The sequence below is a fragment of the Palaemon carinicauda genome, chromosome 30 (genome assembly GCF_036898095.1).
Source record: "Palaemon carinicauda isolate YSFRI2023 chromosome 30, ASM3689809v2, whole genome shotgun sequence".
Classification (NCBI taxonomy): domain Eukaryota; kingdom Metazoa; phylum Arthropoda; class Malacostraca; order Decapoda; family Palaemonidae; genus Palaemon; species Palaemon carinicauda.
The window spans coordinates 32,772,815-32,795,024 of record NC_090754.1 but is presented as its reverse complement, the minus strand read 5'-3'; the positions used below and the strand labels follow the sequence as shown (position 1 = coordinate 32,795,024).

At 43.7% G+C, this 22,210-nt stretch overlaps 1 protein-coding gene across 1 annotated transcript in view; it reads right to left on the bottom strand.

Moving 5' to 3' along the window:
* Positions 1-22,210, bottom strand: part of LOC137623451 (probable E3 ubiquitin-protein ligase HERC1) — a 297,680-nt gene that overhangs the window by 106,425 nt on the left and 169,045 nt on the right. Inside the window, exons 30-32 of the mRNA XM_068354286.1 lie at positions 18,145-18,283; positions 10,915-11,080; positions 1,024-1,149 (exon numbers count right to left, since the gene is read on the bottom strand). Of these exons, the coding sequence (XP_068210387.1) occupies positions 1,024-1,149; positions 10,915-11,080; positions 18,145-18,283 (431 nt within the window). The remainder of the gene's footprint in view (positions 1-1,023; positions 1,150-10,914; positions 11,081-18,144; positions 18,284-22,210) is intronic.

The window sequence follows — 22,210 nt, the reverse complement described above, 5'->3', positions numbered from 1 at the left end:
CGGCGTAAACAAGAAACTACGATCGACGATTCAAGAAAATTCTACGCGTATGATCTATGTCGTGTGTTGGAGCACGACTTCGGGTGTCGAGACGCAAATTTGATCGAATTTTACTTCGGATGTTGGAAAATTTGTATGTAAAGACAATCGTATGTAGAGGTTCCACTGTATTAAAGAATAAATTAGTTACCATTAGAAATATGCGCAAGGTTAAGAAAACAGTTCGGAATGCATGATAGAAAACGTTCCTCTCTACAGTAAGGGTAACATTAATAAAGTATAGTACGTACGCTGCTTATCTATTTTGTATGTCTACAGTATTGTGCTGTACAATACTGTATGAATTGCATTATTTTCTTCCATTTATTATTGCATTATGTTCTAATAACTACTTCATTTACAGGTATTAACAGTTAGGTTATGTATATCAAATGATTCAAATTTATTTAGCTATATTTCATTGTGGTTATAGCTTTATTACAAAATTTAATGTGGGGCTTGGAACAAATTAGGTGATTTACATGTAAAAATGCCCTCATTATACGAAAAAATCATGATATAAAAGCAACTCCGGAATAATTTCGTATCTAGAGGTATTACTTATAAAATCATACTTACATACAAGGCATACTTAGTAATATAAAATTACAGTATTTTAAACTACTGAGCAATGGCATGTGGAAAAATATCTCATTCAATAGATAGAGATTGAAGATTTTTGTGTTGTATTAAGATCCATAAAATATTAAGGGAATTTTCATGAAACTTCTCGTTAACATTAAGAGAGAAAATTGATAAAATCATGTACAGTACTGTATTCTTGACTTCCCCAAAAACTACTCTGAATTACATCAATAACAGTTTGCATTTTCAAAACAACACAATCATGACTAAATTATCTTACCAGCATACCAAGGTGGATAAAATAAGCAGCACATTGATGAAAATACAATAAAAATGCTAAACAAAAATTCAACTTTGATTAAGAATTTAATATAAGGTGAATTTAACATGATAACTTACTGAAGGTAGTAATGATCCACAGGCTTTCTCAACTGAACTATGCTGTTTGAAGTCCTCCTCCATTTTTTCGGCAAGTTGAGCAGGTGTTAAAAGTGTTAGCATTAGTTCTAGGGCTTCTAATCGTGACTGAAATACAAAAATATGGTATTTAACATAATACAGACTTTTAACATAAAACAAATTTAAATTAAAACAGAGGAAATTTTTCATGCAAAAATAATGTGCTAACAGTGACAAAAAATTTCATGCTTAGATATATCACAGTTTTATCATGGCTGAAAGTTTCTGTTGGACTACCTGGTTAAGCTATACAGTACAGTATTACAAGTAATCAAAGCAGGATAAAATATTCAATTGAGCAAGATGCATAAAAACATAATCTAGATAATATAGTTATCAATTACTGTATTTCTATGCTCACCAGATATTCACATGGCTTCCAACTCAAAGCTGGCCAATTGTCGACCTCTATCGGAAAATTCAAAATCTTGTGTTTTCTCTCCCTTCAATTCAATTGTCTTAGCCCTTAGTATTGTATTAGGCCAATATGGGTTTGGGTTTACCCTTTTCAGCACAGTCATACCTCTCGACACAAAAAATCTGCTTATGAAATTTTCACACTACGAAACAAGATGCAAAGAATTTTATGACTTGCATCATGACAAATGTTTCGTGTAATGAAAGGAGATACGGCACGAGAGCCCGACCATGTCTGAGACTGATTTTAAAATTTGCGCTCCCATTGGTTATCTCACTACTCAGATGTTAGTTACCGTCATAAGATCCTGCTCTCTTATTGGTCAGCATCTCCTGTACTGTATTCCACCATGAATTTACGCATTGGCATTTCTCTTCAATTTCGTTTCAGCAGTGGTATTGAACACAATGACTTCGTGTTTGTGATTTTGCTTTTGTGAATATTGTGCATGGAAAGAAGAGGATGATGTTTTCTATGGAGTCAAAGATGGAAATAATCTAGAAGTACGAGCTGGCATGCGGTTAAGTGTGATAGCAAAGGAATATGGACGAAATCCGTCTGTGATAGGAACGATCCTCAAACAGAAGGAAGCCTTCATAGCAGCAACACCTTCTAAGGGCGTGATTGTTTCTCCAGCAAGAGGAGCCACGCCCACGATGAGATGGAGAGATTGCTGCTTGACAGGGAAATTGCAGGAGACACGATCACCGAAGCGATAATCTGCCAATAGGACAACGCCATTTTCAGTGATCTTGTGCGTGCTAAGGCTGAAGCCGACGCAGATGGAACATCGAAGCAGGCACCCCCAGAGTTCATGGCTTCTCAGGGGTGGTTACAAAAATTTAAGAGACAGTCTGGCATTCTTTAGGTAGTGTGTCATGGGGAGGCTGCAAGCTCGGGTACGAAAGCTGCCAAAGCCTTTGTTAGACCGTTCAATGAGTTGACTATCCGGGAAGGCTACAGTCCCCAGCAAGTCTTCAACTGCGACAATACTGGGCTTTTCGGAAAGAAACTGCCTCGTCTGACGTTCATCATGGAAGAAGAAAAGAAGCTACCTGGGCACAAGCCTATGAAGGAGAGGCTTACCCTTGCACTCTGTGCAAACGCCAGTGAGGATTGTAAGGTGAAACTCCTGGTGGTGTATCACTCCAACACTCCTCGAGCCTTCAAGGCCCACAGAGTGATGAAGGAAAACCTTCAGGTGTTATGGAGGGCTAATGCAAAAGCCTGGGTAACGAGAACCCTGTTCACCGAGAGGATAAACTGTTGTTTCGGCCCGACTGAAAAAATATTCAGAAGAGAAGTGCCTCCCCCTGAAATGCCTACTGGTGTTGGACAATGCCCCTGCTCACCCTCCTGGGATTGAGGAAGATATCCTAGCAGAGTATTCGTTCATCAAGGTTCTCTATCTTCCGCCTAACACCACCCCTCTCCTTCAGCCCATGGACCAGCAAGTGATTTCCAACTTCAAGAAACTCTATACGAAATATCTCTTCACAAGATGTTTCGAAATCACTGAGAGCACAAACCTCACCCTTAGTGAATTTTGGAAGGAGCATTTCGATATTGTGATATGCCTCAAAATCATCAATACAGCTTGGCAGGAGATTTTGAGGCACACCTTGAACTCTGCCTGGAAGAAGCTGTGGCCTGATGCCATCTCCACATGAGATTTCAAGGGCTTTCACGCAGACTAGTTGAAGCCGATTCTGAAAATGTTGACGATCCTGAACCTGTTGTTCAATCTGATGTTGCCAAGATCGTTACACTTGGGACATCCATGGGTCTGGAAGTTGATGAGGCCGAGATCGATGAGCTTATCAAGGAGCACCAAGAGGAACTTATGATGGATGACCTAAAGGAGTTGCAGGAAATGCAAGTGAACAAAGTTCAGGAACAGTTCTCCAGCAGCGAGGGGGAGGAGGATGATCCTATGACCACTGCAGAAATTAAGGAGGCTCTAGCTTGCTACCATAAAATGGAAATTTTGTTGAAGAGACATCCAGAAAAAGTTGTCACTGGTCGTGGTCTTGAATATTTAAATGATATTTGACTGAGTCACTTCAGCTTTCTAAGAAGCAGGCAGAAACAAGATTCCTTATATAGTTTTATTAAGAAGAGGCCTTCAGTACTAGCATGCCAAGAGGAAATTAAAAGTAAAACAAAATGTAAGAAAAGTGGCAGTGATAGAGAAAATACTTAATTAAATTTAGAAAATATAAAATGTAAAGTAAAAAAATACAAAATTAGAAAAAGACAGAAAAAAAAAAATTTTAAGTTTATCCTAGGTATCAAAAATTTTAAGAAATTTTTATTTTTCCTAACATACTTACCGAGAACTACTTTCTTAGGAGTTACCTGTAATCTCCTCTCTACCAACCAGAGTTTTGTGTAGTATACCCTATACCCATTTTCTATGGAGGGCTAACCCGGGAGTGAGAGAACGTGCCCCGAGGGTAGCCTTTGAGCTAGGTCGAGGTCCGCTTGGGTCCCGTGAGTCAGTAAGTTCCTCGGATGTTGCAAAAAGTCCCTGCAAGGGCAGAAAGGCACTCGGGGAAGGAAGGGAGGGCCATTACCCGAAAGTAGTTCTCGGTAAGTATGTTAGGAAAAATAAAAATTACTTAAAATTTTTTATTTGTTCCAACACGAATACTTACCTCGAACTACTTTCTTAGGAGACTTACACTTTAGGAGGTGGGAGTGACTTCCTGACCTTCAGACCCAGCAAGCGGATGCCAAGAAGCCTAGATATGAATTAGGTTCTAAAACAAAAACAAACTGGGAAAACGGACGGTAGGGTAAACTACACAAAGAGCTCACGTTAGTGTCTAAGTACTCACCCTTTGAAAAATTCTTCTGATGCTGAGTCCAGTAATACAGTTGCAGAAACGTGTTCTTCAATGGTTACATAAGTGTGGTTATCTCCGATAGGGATAGGAAACGGGGATTAGGGTGAAAAAGGAACGAACCTGTGTCTCCTGGTTTTGCTATCCACGATTGTGCCTGGGGCTTCACCGTTAAATCACTTGGAGCGCGGAGATGACTGTCCCAATGGAGAACCCGTCTAAGGACCTTCTTGAGTAATCCTTGAGGTAATGGGCAGTAAAGGTTGACTGGTTCGACCAGGTGCCCGCTCGAAGGATCTGGCCCACTGCCATGTTCTCCTCAAAGGCTAAGGAAGTGCTCAGACCTCTGATGTCATGGGGGTTGGGAGTACCTGGCAAGGCTAGTCCCTCCTCCTTGTAGGCCCTGGCAATAACTTGTCTCAACCAAAAGGATATGGTATTCTTCGATACCTGCTTCTTTGTAACACCTGTGGAGACGAAAAGGCTCTTGATGCCTGGCCAGAGATGTGCAGTCCTCTCAAGGTATTTTCTAATGGCACGGACAGGGCATAACCTCAAATCCTCAGGATTCCCAGTCCTAGGAATAGCTGGCACAGAGAACCCCTCGAATTTAGGATCCCAGACTGCTGGGTTCTGGGTTTTCGCCACGAACGAAGGGACGAACTTGAAAGAGATCTCTTTCCACCCCTTCGAATGAGACGTCATACGACAGCCCCTGGATCTCACCTACCCTTTTCGCAGAGGCCAAGGCCAACAAAAAGACTGTCTTGAGAGTGAGATCCCTGTCTACAATATCCTTCATTGGTTCGAACGGGGGCTACTTAACATCTTCAGGACCCTAGCTAAGTCCCACTGAGGCACCCTAACAGTTTAAGGGGGGCAGGACTGTTCAAAACTCCTGACAAGCATAGAGATGTGTCTAGAGGAGCCCAGGTCGATGCCCTTCAGAAGGAAGACTTGACCCAAGGCTGCTCGTACTCCTTTTATAGCTGGGATTGACATCCCTATCTCGTCCCTCAGATATACTAGAAAGTCTGCGATATCTGGGACCGAGGCTTTGAGGGGTTTTATGCGCTTCGAAGCGCACCACTTCGTGAAAGAGGCCCACTTCGCTTGGTAGACCGCTGGCGACGACCTTCTCAGGTATCGCGACATCCTCTTAGCCGTTCCTGACGAATATCCTTCCTTCTTCAGGAGTCGCTCGATAGTCTCCAGGCGTGAAGGCGTAGAGACTGTGGGTTGTCGTGGAACCTGAGAAAGTGTGGCTGTTGTAGAAGATCTGACCTGTCGGGGAGTGGCCACGGAGGATGGCTCGTCAGGTCTTTTAGGTCTGCGAACCACTCTCTCACCGGCCACCAGGGCGCTACCAAAGTCATCCTTAAGTTCCGGGCAGCCCTTACTCTGTTGAGCACTTGCCTGATCAACGTGAAGGGGGGAAAAGCGTACACGTCTAGGTTGTCCCACTTGTGCTGAAAGGCATCCTCCAAGGCTGCCTTTGGGTCTGGGACAGGAGAACAATACACGGGAAGTTGCGCGTTCAGCTTGGTTGCAAAGAGGTCCATCACCGGGGAACCCAACCGTTCAATGATGAGCCTGGCTACTTCTGGGAGGAGGGACCATTCTGTTCCTACTATCTGACCCATCCTGCCGAGACCGTCGGCTAGGACGTTCTTTTTCCCGGGGATGAACCTTGCCAATAACACTATCTGGTTCGCTTCCGCCCAATCTAGGATCTCTAGGGCGAGATCGCACAACTCCCTTGATTTTAAGCCTCCCTGCTTCTTTATGTACGCTACCACTGTGGCGTTGTCGCAAATCAACGCCACAGTGTTTCCCCTTAGTAGATCGATGAAGTGCAGGCAAGCTTTCTGGACTGCTTTCAACTCTAGGACATTGATGTGTAGGCCTTTCTCCCCGTCCATCCAGGTTCCTCTCGCCGTCCCGTTGAGGAGATGGGCTCCCCATCCCTGGTTGGAGGCGTCTGTGAATAGGAGCAACTCGGGAGGTTCGGTCGCGAAGGGCATCCCCTTGAGCGAGTTCGACCGGCAATGCCACCATTCCAGGGAGGGTATTGTGTTTGGTAGGACTGGAATTAATTTCTGGGGCGAGTCCAGTTGGTTCCAGAAGCTCTTCAGGTTCCATTGGACGGCCCTGAGTCTGAGTCTCCCCTGGGGAACCAGTTTCTCCAACGACACCAGATGACCTATTAGCCTTTGCCAGTCCTTCGCCCTCCTGGGTTGCCCCGACAGGAAAGGAAGAAGGATCTTCATAAGATTGCTTATCCTCTCCTCTGACGGAAAAGCTTTCACTAGTAGGGAATCCAGTGTCATCCCCAAATAGGTCATTCTGGTGGAGGGAGATAGGTTTGATTTTTCTGGGTTGATCATGATACCCCAGACCCTTGCAAAACTGGAGAAGTTTTATACACTGCTCCTTCAAAACGTCCTCCGAGGAGGAAAGAAGCAACCAGTCGTCCAGGTAACGGATGAGGCGAATGCCCCGCTCGTGAGCCCACACCGAGACTGTCGTGAAGACTCTCGTGAATACCTGGGGAGCTGTTGACAACCCGAAGCAGAGGGTCTTGAATTGCAGGATCTGGGTACCCCATTTCACCCGGAGAAACTTCCGACTTGAGGGATGGACCGGGATTTGGAAGTATGCGTCCTTGAGGTCTATGGTCATCATGTAGTCTTTCTCCCTCAAGGACAGCAAGACTGACTTCGGAGTGTCCATTTTGAAATCTGTCTTTCGCACAAACTTGTTGAGAGCTGACAGGTCTATTACCGGTCTCCAACCCCCCGTCGCCTTTTCTACCAGGAACAGGCGGCTATAGAAACCTGGCCCTGGGTGCAGGATCTCCTCCATGGCGCCCTTTTCCAACATCGTGGACACCTCTTCTTGAAGAGCCGCCCTCTTCAACGGGTCCTTGGGTGCCAACCACTCCAACAGGCTGGCCGGAATTAAAGGTGGGGGTTCTGTCAAGAACGGTAACCTGTACCCCTCCTTCAGTACGGATACTGTCCAGGGCTCTGCTCCGTGAGCCTTCCATGCTTGCCAATGTAGTCTGAGGCATCCCCCAACCTGAGGCTTGGGCAGGAGTAGGGGGCCTCCCACTCTACCTCCTCCTGGAGGAGCGGCCTGAACGGCCTCTCCTGGAGGCAGAATACCCTGTTCTAAACGAGGCCTACACTGCTGGAGCTCCTCTACGGGGGGGGGGGGGGGGGGGGGGGGGGGGGTTGAGGCGCTGAAGCCCACGAGGAAGAAGGGGCTTCTCTCCTCGACAGGTTAGGCGGGACCTGAGAAGTAGAGGGACCGTCTGAGGCTGACCTCTTGTAGGGGGGCCTCCTTACCGGTTGAGGCCTGGGAGCGTTCACTTCTTTTCTTTTAGCCACCTTTTCCATGATCTCCTCTAGCTCTTTCAAGGGGAACAAGGAGTCACCCCACACAGGAAGGCTCCTCATGGCCCTCGCCTCCCTGTCTGGGACCTTCCGGGAAAGCTTCGCCAGAATAGTGTCCCTTTTGCGAAGAACCCAATTCGCTGACAGGGCAAGGGACTGATACGTGAGGAACTTCAGGGTCTTGCCCCCGGAGATGATAAGCTCCCCCAAGAGGCTTTGCTGTTCCGGGTCCGTCAAGTCATATGTGGCTTGAACACCTACCAGTGTGGAAGCCCACCAGTCCAACCAAGAGGAGACGTGAACTAAGTCTTTCGACATCTCCTCCATCATAGCAGCCTCTGACTGCGAAAAACAAATCAGGGCTGAAGACGCTCTGTCCTCTGAGACACCCTGTCCCAGAACGTCGAGGGCAGGCTCCACCTTGCAGGCTCCCGGTCGTTGTCCCTCTGGCACATAAACCCTACTCTGTGTCTTGAGCCCTTGGAGCAACTTCGAAGAGCTCTGCGTTTTGGGAGCTTCGGCATTGCCTGCCACAACTCTATCGACATGAGCCCGTCCCAGGAAGAGATCTCGGGCCACAGGTAGGGCCAGGGAGGTTTTCTGTTGGACGGGTGCCTGCATCAAGCGGGTCAGGCTGGACCTCCAGTAGTCCTCATCGGTTGTAACCGGTTCTTCAATTCTATGATGCCTTCGAATCAGGCCTATAACCTTCCGATAGGCCGAGTCCTCGGTCGGGGAACCTTCTCTACCGTCAGCAGAACCTTTGGCCTGATCCCGAGGAGCCGGGTCACCGGGCACTCCCACCGGGCGCTTCGGTTCTGGAACAACAGGCACTCCCCTGCGGTGGTACCGGTCTTCCCCGGCGGAAACCTCCGCACCAGGTTCGGGGGTCAGAACTGGCATCGCCGTGCGGACGAGGACTACCGTTCGTGCATTCTCTCTGGGGGACGAGGACGCGGATCCCATGGGCTGACCCAACGGAGGGAACCGTTCCTTAAAGTCCGAGGGCCGAACCAGCTGTGCTGATTCGGCCAGGCTGCCCGTAAGGAAGCACGGTTCCCCCGCTAGGCGGGGTGAACCGGAAGCTTCGCGGCCTTATGCCTGCCTGAAGCGGCCTTCTCACATTTCTCCCTGCGAGGGTCATATCTTCGTCTGGAGGATGGCCTTCGTGGCGAGAAATCCCAGGATTGCCGGTCCGGAGAACGCTGCAATTCAGACTTACGGGGAACGAAGACCCAATCACCATAGGGGGACCTACTCCTCCTGTGTTTCCTCCGTGGAGAGCGGGACCGTCTCCTGCTGAACCTCGAACGGGATCTTGAGCGGGAACGCCTGCTCCTGGACCGCTCCCTCCGGCGCCGATGTCTCCTCCTGGTTTCTTCTTCTGAAGAGAACGAAGTCCCACCATCCGAAGAGCCCGACGAAACTGTACCACCCGCACGACGGGCAGAAGCGGGGGCTACGGAGGGCTTCGCGACTCGCTGCGTACCAGAGGTAGAGGGTTGCAGGAAGGTTTCTGGAACCGCCGTCAGAGGAGCTGGAAAAGAGGGTTGACGCCCTACACTAGGGAACCAGGTATCCAGGCCCTCTTCCATCCGTATTGGGGACCTACCTGGCGTTTTAGGGAACTTCCACCCGAAGGACTCACTTACCGTGGAGTCTAACTTACCCTGGGCGTCGCCAGCTGCCGAAGAACCTGAAACATAGGCCCACGAAGCGGGCAAAGAAACAGGCACAACATTACTACACCATAAGGGGTCGTCTGAGGAAATGTGCCCCCCAAGCACAAGGGCAGAGTCTCCAGAACCCCCCGACACAGCACTACCAGGCCTCCCACTAGCCTGAGAAGTCCCAGCAACCACCACTTCACACACATTAGACTCCTGGGGAAGAGCCCTCGGCTCTTTCCCCGCAACGGACTTACCTCGTCCCCTACTCTGGGTAGGGGAAGTCGAAACAGAAGCCCCGTCAGACCGTCCACTGGGTGACGGTAGCGGCGAAGAGATGCTAGATTTCCTGGGCGAACGTTTCGACGACTTCTTCTTCTTAGTGCCGTATCGCACCCACTGTATCTCACTCCAACTAACACACTCAATGCACTTATCCGATGGCGAGCACATCCTGCCCCTACAGGAGAAGCAAAGGGAGTGAGGGTCTACTTCGGGCTTGGAGAGGAACGCTCCACACGACTTTCCGGCTCTAGGCCCAGGACAACGGCGGATCTGCTCCATAGCACACAACCACATGGCACAGGAACGAAGGGAATCAAAGGGATACACTTGGGAAGCACAAGGAAGGATAGTGAACATGCAAGAACACAAGGGATAAGCACAAAGCTACCACGCGGTAACCACACGGGACACACGAGGCGGACACAAAGGGTCGAGAGAGACGAGAGCGACGTGAGAGTATGGTATCACGTTGCGACCAGAGAACTTACTGACTCACGGGACCCAAGCGGACCTTGACCTAGCTCAAAGGCTACCCTCGGGGCACGTTCTCTCACTCCCGGGTTAGCCCTCCATAGAAAATGGGTATAGGGTATACTACACAAAACTCTGGTCGGTAGAGAGGAGATTACAGGTAACTCCTAAGAAAGTAGTTCGAGGTAAGTATTCGTGTTGGAACAACTAAATGTTAATATTTCCTGACATATGATAATGTGTTTCCTAAAATTAGGTGTTTATGTTTTCTGCCACTTGTTAGCATTTTCTTATTAGAAACAAAAGTTCTTACCAAAATAAATAAATATCTTGTTAAATAGACTAAGCTAGATGATTAGTTATATTTTCAGGATTTTATTCACTCATCAGATTTCTGTATTTATATAAGCAGCTTCCAATTTTGCAACAACCCATGTATTTGAGAAGTAGAATACTTTTGCAGATATATAATTGAAGCATACATACTGGGTATAATTCTATACTATAAACACAAATAATGAAGTCCTAATCAATAAACACAGAGTACATTACTTGTGAAAAAAATATTGCCACATCATTTACTGTCCCAGATTTGATAAATACAGTACATAAAATAAAAAAAATTCACTGCCCCAGAGGAAAGATAAAACCTCTTCAGTATTTCTTTGAGAGGTCACAAAATTAACCTATATCCAGTATCAAATAGGATTAAACCCCGAATCTAAATGAGTAAAAGAATTCCTTACCTCAGCTCTGGTTTGTTGAGTAACCATTGATGACAATATGACATCAGGGCCTGGAGGAAGGTTAAGACCAGTCTTCACAGAGGATAACTGATGGTCCTCCGCTCCAACAAACCTCAATATTTCTACACAGCGACCAATAACCAAGGCAGTTACTTCATCCAGAGACCTGAAATTTTTAAAGAATCTTTAAACAGTCTACAGTGCAAAAATTTTATTTTATTCAAAAGTACTAGACATCTGCATATGCTGTTATCCAATATGTAACTAAAAACAAAATTAGAACACAATTACCAAAAAGCTACTTTATGATAAACAGTACACAAAACTGTTTAAACTCAATATGCAAACCCTTAAACATTTCAGTGCCATTGGATGTATTTAAAGTCCAATTTTTATACTACCTTCGGCAACGTTGGACATATTTTACAACCAGTTACTGAAAGTTTTATCTCTTTCTTTTGTTATTCATATATACAAAAATTTTACAAAATATGTAAAACTAGATATCAATGAAAAAGAAATTTATTCAGCTATGATAAAAAAAGTTGTAAAATACTTTCTTTGATTGGTTTTGTAATAAGTTAACCTAATGACAAAAAATGCAAAAAAGGCCTGGAGCTTGAATGCTCAAATGGTTAAGAAAGAAATGGGACTGACATGTCAGTCAAATTACAAAAGTTATGTCTCAACTTTTAAACTATTTAATCCACTTGGTTAAAAAAACAATCATAATAAACATATTCTAAAATGGTTGCTGGGGCTCGTCAATGATATCCAAAGAGATTTAATTTTTCAGGAAACTAAAATATACGATACACAAGTACAAGATATAGTTTTTATTTACCCCATTTTGCCACTGCACTAATACAAATTCAATAGACTTGCTAATTATTGAATGAGCATATTAGTCTAATTACATGCAAAATTGGTAATGAAAAAATTAATATCAGACAATATTGATCACTACAAAGGTCTTTCACTTAGTACAAATCTACAAATGGTCATTAGAAGCCCAATGACACTACAAATTCTATATAATTTGAATTTTTCGCAGCTATACAAACCTGGGTCATTTATATGGGGTAACTATTAATTATGTTTTCTATGACTGTCCTATCAAAAATTTGGTTGATTGCATCATGCTTCATTGCTGGGTAAACACATCGCTTGCACAAGGAGCAAGAGGATACTTGGTCCCAACATCTCTTCACAACACTCACCTGGTCAAAAACTTGCTGAGGGGTTGAGGCGCGACCTTTGGTAAATGACGCTGGTTTATATAGCTAGGAAAAATACAAATTATATAAAATTTGTAGTTTATTCCTATGCGGATTCAAACTTTTGAGACATTTATATGGGGATTCTGAGTCTTCCTTAGGAGGGAGGAAGTCTCCACAAAGTTAAGATGCATCGCCTTCCTCTCTGGATTATCTAATTACTATAAGTAATAACAATAGATCAATGTGATTCGTTAGAGGACAGTGTAATCAAATTCCAATTCTCCTCAGTAGTGAAGTCTCCTTGAAGTTAAGAGTTAAACCCTTCTCTGATACAATTACTATAAGTAATAGTAAGCGATCAAAGAGAATCGCCAGAGAACAGAATAGCTGGATCATAATGAGGCAAGGCTGCTTGTTCAAATCCAAAAAGGGAACCTTTGTCAGGGGTTAAGTGGTATGAACATCAAGTTTAACAATAAAAAATCAATTTTTTAGTACATCATAAAATACTAAAGGAATAAGGCACACTTACTTGCATTAAGGTGAAAAACCATGGCAGGCTTCAAGTCCAATCAAAATCATTTTCCACCTTAGAGTTCCTTCTAGCAAATAATGTCAAGAATAATTAGGCCTGAAGCTAAAACAGGCCTGTGTCCTGTGACAGCTGACAGTTAGATCATTTGTTGTACTGCCACCATAATGCATATCGAGAGGGTGACCAAAGGCTTGAATGTGCCACTTTAAAGTATACTGTATATCCAAAGGAGGGTTTATCCTTCCACTCACCAGCTTGAGGACTTGTACCACTGAGTGGTTTCGCAGAACACTGAGATTGAGGCAAGCACACATGTATCATGTGCTCGAGTGGGAGACTCTAGCGACGCTTCTCCTGAGGATGTAAAGGTTATTATGATAGTTTCTCTCAATCAGAGAAAGACGGTGTTTCAGAACAGGTTTATTGGAGCGGCCAAAACTTGCAAGCAAAAAAGTTTTGGGGACAAGTATCCTTTAGTGGTTTTGCGGAACACTAAGGATGCAACAAGACCTCATAAATCATGTGCTCGAGGGGGGTTCCTAGCAACACTTCCCCTGAGGATGCATATGTTCTCCTGATAGTATCATTACTCAGAGAGATTAAGTGTTACTGACTACTTTCTTCTGGAGCGGCAAGAGCTCGTGAACAAAAAGGATATGTCCCAGCTATTTCTTCTATCAAAAAATTTCACACTGTTCTACAGGACAGAATAACTAGTTGTCATGTGATCAGGAACCTCTTTGAGAGACAATATCGTGAAAGAGTTAACCCGAGATCTTTACCAACCAAAATCAGAATTTGTTAACAGAACCAGAAACGGGTAAGGTGGCAGATCCACAGATGCCATGTGACCGAGGTGGGATCACTGGTGACTCTTCCCCTAAAGATAACGAGTTTTCATGTTTGGCCTTAACCAACAGGAAGGCCATGTTCAGGATGATGAACTTCACTTCTGATCTGAAGGCGCCAACAGAGGGGAATACATAGTATTCCTGGACAGAGGGGTCGAAGCACTCTGATCATCAATGGACTTCTTGAGAGGCGAAATCATGAAAAAGTCCAAATGAAATTCACCGGTTCTGGTTCCCATTATAAAAATAGAAAATATAGTACTTTTTGAATTTGGTTACCAGGAAAAGGGGCCCCTGTAAGTACATAAGGATTGTTCAACTAGGCTGGTAGTGAAGTAAGTCGAAGGAAAAGGTAGTTAGATCCTTGACTTAAGCTATTCTGTATGGGATCGTGAGGATAATCTTAGAAGATAAGTCCCTTCTTCCCAACTCAATAGTAAGGTGGAATACTCCTTTGAGACAGGTCCGCCCACCAGAAACCTTGGTAACGAAGGCGTCGATAGTTCTTCGGGGAGGAGAGTTCTAGTTATCTCAAACAAGGACCTGCTTCAAGATATAAAACTAGATCTGAACTTCCAAGATTGAGACAAGATCTGTTTTTCAAAATTGTCAAACAGTCCTTAATCAAGGAGACAGTCTTGGAAGGCTCCCACTCTAAAATAATCCCTAGTTAGGGTTCTATTCGACCTGAACAGTCCTTGTTGCTGACTAACTCTTCCCAGGGAAGACACCAGTTAGATTCTTACGTGACATGTCAAGCACTTTTTTTGGTCCAGCAATCTTCTCAGGTTTATCTTGAGACGTTCCAGACCCAATGACCGTTTCTTATACATAAGAAGTTGTGGTGTTCATCTGACTCACTAGGATCTCCTCGTCTTATATCTCCGTGTCAAGGGAGAAGGAAGTCGGCCATTACCATAATATTGGTCAATAACGTTGGCTAACAAGAAATCTGGCAAAATTAAATGATTCGTGACAGGAAACCATTTAAGGCCAAGCTTTACTAGGAAGTATGGATAACATAACTCTCCTGGTCATACCTGATTCATACTCATAGATAGTCCAGACCGCTCCTACTTGTTGATGACTTAACTCCGCGGGGCTGGATAATATCTTGTCTATGCATCTTCGTAAATCTCCCTCTGAAAGTTCTAATCCAAAAGTGACATCTTATCTTTTCCAGAGTAGCCTCTCTAAACTTGGAGGGGTACCTCACCAAAGCTTTGAGTAACCAACAGCCTGAAACCAACTACAGTATTCACTATTTGTTATGCCAACTACAAAATAAAAATGAGAGGGGAGATATAAAAAAAAATCCCCCTCCTACAGTGAGTCTGAGTGAACTGAAAACTTGAACCAGGTTCTTCTATCCGCAGCCAGTATTAGAATATTCTTCAGGAAGAGGATGTATAACACAGGGGGCTAAAGGCCATAGATGTCCACCTCAACACTTAGTTAGTGGAGGCCTATTTAGAATAACCATGGTGGGGAAGGAGGAAAAAGGGCTTTCAACCCTGCCTGTGGCAAATCTTCAAATCGATGTGGGGCATTACGATCCTTAAGATCTTCCGTAGTCGCATAGCAGGATAATGCTCTAGACACATGGTCAATCCATGATAAGGTTTGGATCACAGTCATTGCTGCTATTTCCATGTTCATCATTTCTGAGCCTGAAAAAAACGAAGGACAATGTAGATGGTCCTCTGTTTGGATGGACAGAACTAGGCTAGTCAAGTTCTCTAGGAATGATAATGAGCTCTGGAACGCCCCAAATAATATTCTTTGCTCAGGCAGAGCCAGAGGTGGTAACCCTGGGGACCTGTTGGCTTTAAGAGAATTCTCAGAGACTGAAACCTGCATGTTAAATAGGTTTAGTCTTTCTTTAGTTTGTCTTGGGAGTTTTAGTTCGTATTTGAATTCAGGATTTGGTGCTTGAGTCTGAATTCTGTCTCCCGGTTTTTCCTCAATGACAGGTTTCTCTAAGGGACTCTAAGTGATGATTGAGGCTCCTAATCCTCATAGCTTGGGGCGTCTCTGAAACCGACATAGAGGTTCCAAGAGGGTTTACCTCTGTTGGGTTGGCACAATCGATAACACCGGAGGACCACGTAGGGTTAACATTAGGCCTGTTTTCATGATTTATAAGGATTAGCTAATTCTTCTTGAATATCCTTCCTTTTACCAGCCGTAATCACATTGAGGCGAAGTAAGGAGGCAGCCGAAGTATGGGTTTCCTTCCCCAGATTCAGTCTTTGACAAGCGAAAGATTTTACAACTGGAAGGTCTCTGTGTTGTCCTTGACACGGGCCTCGTCTAGCAGACTGGAGTTCCATTATAGACTTAGGGTAGGAGGTTTCTTTCACATCTTTACCTCTCAAGTTTCGTGAAGGTGAATCCCGAGCAGACGATCATTCTACGGTCATCATTCATGACCATGGAGGCACAGCTTGGGCCACAACCTATCTCAACCTTGTTGTGTTGCAAAATAAGTTCTCATGCAAAAAACTAGCATATGATCAGTCCTTGTGGGGAATACCCTGGGATGGGTTGTAAGCTTGTCTTCAGCACAAAGAAAATTCCTCACGCACAGAAAATATGGCGCACGTGATGACGTCCTCACTTGCTGAGATGGCGGTGCATACAATTTTGTCTGGTTGAACGATGACCCTGTCTGAATCCTGACAAGCGGTAGTTTCCGTGATTATCCTACTCGACTTCCCTACTCTAGTAGGTAAGGAAGGAGAGAGTAAGTTAAAAGGAATGCGTAGTTTTGGGAAACTTTGGGGTGTTGATGCAGCTGATGCAATCTGACTATCCTTATCATAAGCCTATAAGAATCTCTTAAGACTACAGAGGAGACCTAAGCTTAAGGCACCCGTAGCTATACGGCAAACCTAGTTCGTGAGAACGTGTTGAGAATCGAATTGCAAACTTTCCTCTTCCAACATGGTTGCCTCATGACCCGAGGGGAAAGCTGTCTCAACAGTAGAGTCCCTCCAATGGGAGCATCTTGTTAAACATGCTTGTTCTTTTTCAATAATTAGGGTTCATGTGCTTGGACCTGGCTTAAGGCAAGAATCTTTAACAAGTGCCAGCTCAAGGTCTCGCCGAATGTAATTGACACTATTTGGGATGAGTGTCATTCGTAGATAAAGTTTAGGAGAAATCTCAACATAATAAACTAAAGGGAGATTCTCGCCGCATAGAATAAGATACATCTCCAGCTCCCATTGGGAGGAGACGCCAAAATGAAAAAAATCTTGTTAAGTTTCCTGCAACGAGGATGTGTGTCAATGTCAATGTCTGCCAAGCTCATAATAATGCCCAATAGTCACTATCCTGTCCTGTCAAGAACGTAAATACCAAGATTTACTAGACATACGCACCCACTCGTAACTACAGATAATAAATAGTCACTCAATTGAAAAAGAATTATGAAAAAGCACAAGACAAGAGAACTAAACACTAAATGGGTAGGCGAGACGAATGCAAAAGGCTCAATCATAGAGAGGAAGTGAGAGCATAGCCTCTTCACTTCGTGACTAGCAGTGTTGTGGAGAGACATTGTGAGCAAGTGTCCTCTTGGTCCTTGCGCATGCGCTGTGTATACCCAGCAATGAAGCATGATGCGACCAACCAAATTTTTGATTAGCTGGTTGTAGAAAGCATGGTAAGTAGTTACCACATACATGTATAAATGACTGAAGTTTGTATCCAAGTAGGAATAAACTAAAAGTATTTAGATAGAAAAGCATGTGCACACCTGGTGCTCAGAAAAAAAAAATAAAATTTTATACAGAAGAAAAATTATAATCTTAGAGGGTTAACATCTACTGATGTAGACGAAAACTGTCACACTGGTTCACTGCTGATGTCTTTTGATATATGTGCAGTCCCTATGAACCACAAGGCAGAAAACTGCTTTTTTTTGGTTTATATGACTACAACATGATTTTATCTACTAAAAGGCAACCCTATATCCTAGCTCTGGTTTGATTAAAGATTGTAAGTACCATTAGTCAACATTAGTCTCCAGCCATGAAAGCATCCAAAGGCAGCCTGCCTGGTCCATCATCTACATCAATGTATAGACTATAAAATTTCATTCAGATGTTGGTTAACATTGCATCAGATGTTAACTAACTATCCAGATGTTGACTAATATCTGCATGATGTTGAAATACATGTTATGTACTGTATTAGGAAGATGAAAATGGCAATGGTAACTGTCATACATCCTAATAGCCTGAGAGGAGACAAATGCACTCAGACAAAGTATACAGAAGCGTTGCTATCTAGGGATTTTCCTTTCAAAAAAGAGAGCGAGAGAGAGAGAGAGAGAGAGAGAGAGAGAGAGAGAGAGAGAGAGAGAGAGAGAGAGAGAGAGAGAGAGGAGAGAGGAGAGAGAGAGAGAGAGAGAGGAGAGAGAGAGAGAGAGAGAGGAGAGAGAGAGAGAGAGAGAGAGGAGAGAAGAGAGAGAGGAGAGAGAGAGAGAGAGAGAGAGAGAGAGGAGAGAGGAGAGAGAGAAAAATACTTTGTCTCTTAATATCAAAATACTTTGTCTCTTAATATCAAAAATACTTTGTCTCTTAAGGGCTAAAACAGAATCTAAAACACTACTCACAATTCTGCAGATCCTTTGGGCAACAATGAAGCTGGTTTTACAGCAATCAAAAGAAAAAGACTCTGTGTTACAATATGAAGACTGGCTTCCTCATAGCAAACACCTTCCTCAGTTGCATCATGACCACTTTCCTCAGCATCTGTAAAAATAAACAGATTGCAATACTTCATCATAACAATATTTTGTATGTCAGCTTTTCACTCCTTTTTTTGGTGCACTATCAACCTGAACTAAGTTCAGGTCTAGACCTTAATCTCTTCCTTTATTCCATAACTTCCTGGACATTCCTACAAGTCTGTCCTTCTACTTCTATATTTTACTGCCCTCCTGTCCAAATGTTCCTATTCTTTCTCATCAAATATCTATATCTCAATTTATGTGACCTCACTTGATTGCCCAGCCTTTGGACACCAAACTTTTTTGGCACTTCTTCATTAGGAATATGATCTTCCCACTGTACTTTGTACTTGAACCTTGGAATTCTATAGGTACTCTTTTTTCAAAATTCAATCCATTTCCTTATTAGTACCCATATTTCTGACACATTATAGTACAAGGCTTATGTCCCCATCACAAGCCTTCACTATCACTCTAATAGTTGGACATTCTTTATTTACCAGTACAGCTACCTCTCTCCAATTAATTCATACTACAGCTACTTCTTTCCTTACTATTTTTCAACTCCTGCATCACAGTCAAGTGTCGCCATGGTTGGAATTTTACTTACATGAGTTTTGTTCTAGTCACCATAGTCAGTCAAGAATTGCATCTATATAAATACTGTGCCTTTCATAAAATGGTGTCATACACTATACATGGTATAGGGTATCTACATATGTATACATAACTTTAGAACATCCTCCTCTAAACAGTGTGCCTAAAGTACTATCAATATTACTTTTAATTAAAAGTTTATTCATGCTAAATATATACAATTGTTTGAAGTCTGTTTTGTTTAAGGAGTGAGATATACAGTACAAAATACAGTGTAGTCTGACTTCCTTATTCGCGAATTCAGGAACTGCAGATTCACTTATATAAGGCAGCTAATTTTGTACTAATTTAGTCAACTATACACAGTAATTCAGTTATACACTGCCAATGAAAAAAATTGGTTAAAAATAAAAATTGGGGGTGAAAAGAAATAACCTTGAGGGGTTATGTCTAACAAGACTGCTGTTCCATGCAGGTGTGAAGGGATGAGGAGGAGATCACTAGGAATTGGAATCCGAAACCGTGTAAGTGATCCAACGAGTTCTCTAACTCATGGAGAGAAGTTGGAGAAAATATAATCCCGAAAGATTATGTTTCTTGAGTCTCATTCTGAATAACAGGGGAAGGTGGCAGGTGAGAGTGATTGCAAGACTTCTATTGCTGCAACCACTGTGTAAAATATGTTTTGTCTTCCTGGATAAGTCCGGCGGTGTATGGGTGAGAGCGCATGCATGACTAATGTAGATCTTGTCATCCAATGAAGATGTCAATTTGTCAGGTAACCATGTACCAAAACGGGTGACCAAGGTTAGAGAAAAGAGCAAAGGAGGCAACCTAGTCACTAACGCACACAGCACGTCAGCCAACTAGTAGTAGTAATAAAAGTAATAGTAGTAGTATGGTCCGATGAACATTTGTAAGGGTCAAACGTTCGTGGACGCTGATGAGAACTTGGGACCCTATGAGAAGTTTGAGCATCTGTATATACAGGTCCTTTAAACATCTGCATGACCTCTTGAGTCACGTCGAGAGCTGAAGCTCATGAGAGGTTCTAAAGATGAATTGCAACGGGAAACGGGAATCCATTCCGACTGTACTTGAGTGAAAAAAAACACATTCCAAGTGGCGAGTGAGGTACTAAGCACCAAGGCTGACAAGTGTGCTGCCCCTCCCATTCCTAGTGAGTGCTGGATTAGGTTCCAAGAAGGGAGTGTGTGCTAAACTCCCTCAACTGCATGTCGTGGTAAGCGCTACTGAAGTAGCGTTGTGAAAAAAAAAAGATTGTTTAGGAAAAATACAAATTTTGAATGTAGTACTTTACTAGAATATTGTTTGGCTATGATTTTTTTTAATGCTTTTTATTATCTGTACATTGTTGAGCCCTTGTCCATCTCCTTTGTCTCACCATCCATTTCTTTGTTTTTACAGAGCTACGGCTTACTGCACCCAGCAGGGATCAGGTTAGGGTTAACCTGTGCAAGAAACTAGACAGTAAATGTTAGAGTCTACTCATCACCATGTTGATCCAGGGGAAACTAGAAAAATAAAAATGCTTGGGAAAGGAGCAATCTAGACTACTAAGTGTTCCAGTGAGAGAGAGAAAAAAAACAGGAATTCCTTTGAGTTTTAGTCTTATCACTGACAGTTGTGTTCCCATCACATGGTAATATCCTCTTATCTTTTAAAAGTTAATTTTCCTAGTCCCCAGAAAAAAGTAACCACAAAGTGGAGCAAAATATGTTTGAGGACAGTCAATGTCCAGACCCTGATTACTTACTGTGCAGATAGTGAACAGCAATGTTGCAGAGTTCTCCTTAGCCTGAAGCTTTCTTATGTACCTTGACCGAAAAGGCTCTGTCTTGATGGAAGCGGTTTGAAAGTTTTGCCTCATACAAGATGGGACAGTATTCATTATAGAAAAAAAATCTTATTCTATATCTTTGTTCTTAATGTGAGGGCTTACTGAAAAACCTGTTCCTGGTAACTTTGTATTTGAAAGGAGTGTCTCCAACGTAAGAAGGTTTTTTTGTCAAATCTTTTTTTTGGGAGGGCTATTTATTGTTGGTCAAGACTCATTTGATATTGTAGACCTGTATTTTCTCATCATTGTACATTTTTTCTTTTCAATTTGAAATAAATAGATTTTTATTTTTTTCGATTCAAATTGTTTCCTTTCATTAGATGTCCCCCTTTCAACTTTATTTTTTTCTCCTAATGTTCCTAAGGTTCACTTAAACAGAGAAAAATTCTTACTTAAAGTATATAGAGTTCTGCTATTGTTCTGAAGAACTGTGTACTCTGAAAAAAGATATTGGGAAGTTCTCAAGTTCTAGCTGGATCCCCTTGCGCAGTAAAAAATCAAGGGGTGGTGCCCAGTCCACAGTCTATTCTTGACTGTTTACCTTTGCCCCGATCTCTGGGTATTGCACCATATTTTTAGTGTAGTGAGAAGTTGTGGTGCTGTCAGCATTCTGGCACTAGGCAGTCTGTGCTTCATCTGGCCACTGTCCGCAAACCACTATAGCATGACCCATAGAAACTGCACGTTGAAGTTCTGTGTGCTGCCGCCGTCAAGAACACACCGAAGCAGCGCACACCTGTGTGCTATCGCAGATATGAGAGATAGCGTTGATGAGGTAGCGCTAGCTCTTGCTCTGGATAAAGAGTCTAGAGTGTGTTATCTAGATGAGGAGACTTGCTAGGAGACTCAAAAGCGATGGTTGAAGCAATAGCTCTTGAGTGCTATTGAGTATGACGAGTAGAGAAGGAGTCTCGTTGGGAAGAGCAGTGGACTCGCTTGTAGTGAGGATCGTAGCCGATAGTGCTCTGCGATCCTCGCCAGAGAAGTTCTTCATCGAACGAAGATGAAAATGACTGCCCCAGAAGTCAAGGCCTCCAAGACTCATTGCTAGCTGTCTGCGATTCTAACCGCAAGCGGGAAGTGTTGTTCGTCAAAGGCGGAGGGCAACGTTACCTCGGAAGGGAAGGTCGCGAGCTGGGCAGCTCTGTGACCCTGAACAGTGGTCGCTATTCTAGGAGTTGTCCTGAGCTGGCCTGCAGTGGCCTGTTGGAAACTCGGTCACGAGCTGGAGACTGGTCACTGATCCTCAACAGGAACCTGGTCATGAGCTGGTCTGTGTTGCCTCATCGTTAGTCCTGAAGTGTGGTAGAGAACAGAAGGGTGATCACGAGTAAAGGAATTGTCAGGCACTGGAAACGGTTGCTGGAACTCCAGTAACCTGGAAGCGAGCTGATGGGCGATCGTGAGCTGACAGGCGATCATGAGTTGACAGACGATCACGAGCCGACGTGAGATTATGAAATGATGGGGGATTGTGGGCGATCATGATCT